This window comes from Colobus angolensis, unplaced genomic scaffold (assembly GCF_000951035.1).
Source record: "Colobus angolensis palliatus isolate OR3802 unplaced genomic scaffold, Cang.pa_1.0 Scaffold1, whole genome shotgun sequence".
Taxonomy (NCBI): Eukaryota; Metazoa; Chordata; class Mammalia; order Primates; family Cercopithecidae; genus Colobus; species Colobus angolensis.
In genome coordinates, this window is record NW_012110918.1 from 12791412 (window position 1) to 12795687 (window position 4276).

Below are 4276 nucleotides of genomic sequence, written 5' to 3' on the forward strand. Positions count from 1 at the left end.
AAGGTCAGGAGATCGAGACCATCCTGGCTAACACGGTGAAACCCTGTATCTACTAAAAATACAAAAAAATTACCCAGGCGTGGTGGCGGGCGCCTGTAGTCCCAGATGCTGGGGAGGCTGAGGCAGGAGAATGGCATGAACCCAGAAGGCGGAGCTTGCAGTGAGCTGAGATCACGCCACTGCACTCCAGCCTGGGTGACGGAGCAAGACTCTGTCTCAAAAAAAAAAATTTTTAAGGAAAAAATATTTTTTAAAACTTTCTTGTAATCTTATTAACAATTATGTTTAACTTGCATCATCTTATTTAATTCTCACAGGTAAGTCATAGCATCCCTATTTGATGAACGAGGAAATAATACTTGGAGAAACGAAGTCACTTGTCTAAAATCACACAACTAATTAGCGGTAAAGCCAGGCCTCTGACTCCAAAGCCCTTGTTTCAGCCAGTAGATCATTGTGCATCCTAGCCATGACACAAGGAGGGCATTCATGGTTTTGAAGAGTGTTATTGAATATGATTCTAGTATAATTAAAAACTTATTTCTCCAAAGGACTCATAGAAGGAAATATCTGCTTTATGAACACTGCAGATTAATGAAAGCACATGGTCTCAATAAGAACTCTGCCATCCTCAGTATTATAGCTTAGGCATGTTGTTGCTCAGTCCTTAGACAGCTGCAGTTGCTCTGTATATCACCTTATATAACCCACTTGACTTTCCCATTGAAGAGAAAATGAGGCATAGGATGTACAATGATCTAATGTTAGGCACTTCCTTGACTTCATCAATCTTGGTGGATGAATAAGAAAAATGTGTTTTAAGCTTTGGAGCGTGATTTCAAGCACTCAGTAGTGTTTTGGCAGTAGTCTTGGTAAACTGGAAAAGTCAGGGATTTTTTTTTTTTTTTTTTTGAGATGGAGTACTGCTCTGTTGCCCACGCTGGAGTGCAGTGGCATGATCTTGGTTCACTGCAACCTCTGCCTCCTGGGTTCAAGTGATTCTCATGTCTCAGCCTCCTGACTAGCTGGGATTACAGGGGTGCACCACCACACCCTGCTAAATTTTTTTGTATTTTTAGTAGAGATAGGGTTTCGCCATTTTGGCCAGGCTGATCTGAAACTCCTGACCTCAAGCAATCAGCCCGCCTTGGCCTCCCAAAGTGGTGGGATTCCAGGCGTGAGCCACTGAGCCCTGCCCAAGTCTGTGATTTGGCCTGCCTTGTATGGATAAATGAAATTGCAGATTGCAATGAAGACCCACCTCTCTCAGGGCAGGAGATAGGCATGAATCCTTGCCTTGGTCATATTCCTGAGGTAAATATTAGTATAGGTTTTAAAATAACCTTCCCTTTCAAAAGCTGAGATTTGATGCCACTGTTGGTGTAGAAACATGTAACATATAAAAATCTTGTGGTCACTTTGGCAGCACAAATACTAAAATTGGAACAATACAGAGATTAGCATGGCCCCTGCACAAGGATGACATGCAAATTCGTGAAGCGTTCCATATTAAAAAAAAAAAAATCTTGACACACGTTGGTTACAGGACATCCAGTTTTCAAAAACACTTCATCAGAAAGCACATAGCAGTCATCACCTGTCAGTGCTTGAATTTTGATGTGAAGCCAATCGAGAGTACAGTACCTGTCAAAGTCTCTTGGTTCTCGATCCCCAAACAGTCACAGCAGCAAGGAGATGAATGAAAGCTAACTTCAAGAAAGCCTTCATGATACCACATCCAAAGCAACCACCTCTCAGGATGCAGAAAATAACAAAAGTCTCTGATGGGTTTTAATGCCAAAGAACTTATTTTTCATAGTAAGGGCGGTGGAAAATTGAGTACTCAGATATTTTCACAGTTTGAAGGTAACAGGATGGGTCGGGTGTGGTGGCTCACGCCGGTAATCCCAGCACTTTAGGATGCTAAGGCAGGTGGATCTCTTGAGCTCAGAAGTTCAAGACCAGCCTGGGCAACATGGTGAGACCCCCATCTCTACCAAAACTACAAAAAATTAACTGGGTGTGGTGGGACCCACCTGTAATCCCAGCTACTCAGGAGGCTGAGGTGGGAGGATCGCTGGTGGGAGGATCACCTGAGCCTATGAGGTGGGTTGCAGTGAGCTGAGATTGCATCACAGCACTCCAGCCTGGGAGACAGAGTGTGACCCTGTCTCAAAAAAAAAAAAAAAAGAAAGAAAGAAAATGAAAATAATAGAAAGTATTTCTTTACTGCTTGAAGTATCATATCTGAGAAAGACGTGCATAAACATGTACAGTAAGCATAATCTGAAAGAATCATCTTCCATAGTTAATAGAAAGGTGCCCAGGTGGGACTTTAAACACCTGGAGCGAGGGTGTGGCCATGAGGGACACGCTGGGGCAAGGAGCATTCAGGTCACTGGAAATGCATCTCAGACCTGGTAGAGGACAGGGTTTTTACAAACAAATGAAATGTGATTGTATTTTTGTTGTTTTATTTTCAAAAAGAAAAAACTTTTTTAAATTTTATTTTCTCAGGTCTGCCCAGAACAATCTGACAAAGGCGGTAGATGCTTTTAGTAAGTATTTTCTGTATCCGAAATGCAAGAACTGTTCAGGAACAACTTCCACATTTGCCTTTCCCCATTTCCTTGGTAACTTTGGATTGATGACACCCCAGGGTTTGCATTTTTCCAGGTATGCTGCTCTGAAATATATTAATCTTCCTTATCAACATGTCTCTAACATGGGGATTGTGAGGGATGGATGATGGTATGACTGCCCACCTGCCCAGGTGTGTGAGGGAAGTGGAAAGAGGCTGCACAGCACTCAGGTTCTCCCTGGAGTTAAGCATCTCCTGGGATTTTTGCAGGGTAATTAAGAGCAGACTGTGGCTGGGTGCAGTGACTCACGCCTATAATCTCAGCACTTTGGGAGTCCAAGGCAGGCGGATCACTTGAGGTCAGGAATTTGAGACCAGTCTGGCCAACATGGCGAAACTCCTTTTCTACTAAAAATATAAAAAATTAGCTGGGCATGGTGGGGTGCACCTATAGTCCCAGCTACTCAGGAGGCTGAGGCAGGAGAATCGCTTGAACCTGGGAGGTGGAGGTTGTAGTGAGCCGAGATTGCCCCACTGCACTTCAGCCTGGGTGACAGAGGGAGACTCCATCTCAAAAAACAAACAAACAACAACAAAAAAGCAGATTGCTTGCTAGTTGGAGCAAAGCAGTAGCTCCAGTGACCCGGAAAGTAGTACGAATAATCATGTTCATGCATTGAGAAGTCTTCCTGGCCAAAGACTCTGCTGAATTCTTTGTTTTTTACTCTATGTGATTTTCACATTATATAATACACACCTATCATTGGCTCAGTTTAACAGAACAGAAAACTGAGGCTTAGAGAAATTAAGTAATTTAGGGGCCAGGCACAGTAGCTCACACCTGTAACCCCAGCACTTTGGGAGGCCATGGTGGGTGGATCACTTGAGGTCAGGAGTTCAAGACCAGCCTGGCCAACATGGCGAAACCCTGTCTCTACTAAAAATACAAAATTAGTCAAGTGTGGTGGCGTACGCCTGTAGTCCCAGCTATTCAGGAGACTGAGGCAAGAGAATCGCCTGAACCCAGGAGGTGGAGGTTGCACTGAGCTGAGATCACGCCACTGCACTCCAGCCTGGGCAGCCGTGAGACTGTCTCAAAAAAAAAAAAGAAAAAATTAAATAATTTACCCAAGGTCAACCAGTTAGTAGGTAGCTGAGTTGGGATTTGAGCCAGATTCTCATAATTTCCTTCAGAAACTTCCAGTGAGTCCCTTTTGCTTCTGCCTATGGCTCTCTCAGCTTCTTTGTCTTCCCAGGAGAGGGAATCTGACTGGGGCAGTTACTCTCAAGAAGGGAGCAGCCTTTTGGGGCCATGTGTATTCATTAAGCCTATTGTAGGCCACAGGGTCTTAATGACATATGGCCCTTATTGGCCCTTGAGTACTTACGATTAGTTTCTAGGTTGCCTTGGGCTGAAGTGCAAATTATTGATCTAATCAGCCATGGCCTGGCTCAGATGACACAAAGCATGTTAACTCTTGGCCAGGAATGCCTGTAGCTTCTTTTTTTAGAAAGGGTCTATGGGCATGACAGTCTGAGCCTTCTATACACAGTATATTGTTTCAGGAATATATTCATAGTTTTATATATATATATGTATGTATATATGTGTATATATGTATATGTGTGTGTATATGTGTATATGTGTGTGTGTGTGTGTGTGTGTGTGTGTGTATATATATATATATTTTTTTT

The 4276-nt window shown here is 43.2% G+C and overlaps 1 protein-coding gene across 5 annotated transcripts in view; it reads left to right on the forward strand.

Annotated features, from left to right (window-relative positions):
* Positions 1-4276, forward strand: part of MFSD11 (major facilitator superfamily domain containing 11) — a 54725-nt gene that overhangs the window by 20471 nt on the left and 29978 nt on the right. For all 5 annotated transcript variants that reach the window (XM_011952001.1, XM_011952123.1, XM_011951923.1 and 2 more), the window contains one exon: positions 2518-2558. In XM_011952001.1, coding sequence (XP_011807391.1) covers positions 2518-2558 — 41 coding nt within the window. The remainder of the gene's footprint in view (positions 1-2517; positions 2559-4276) is intronic.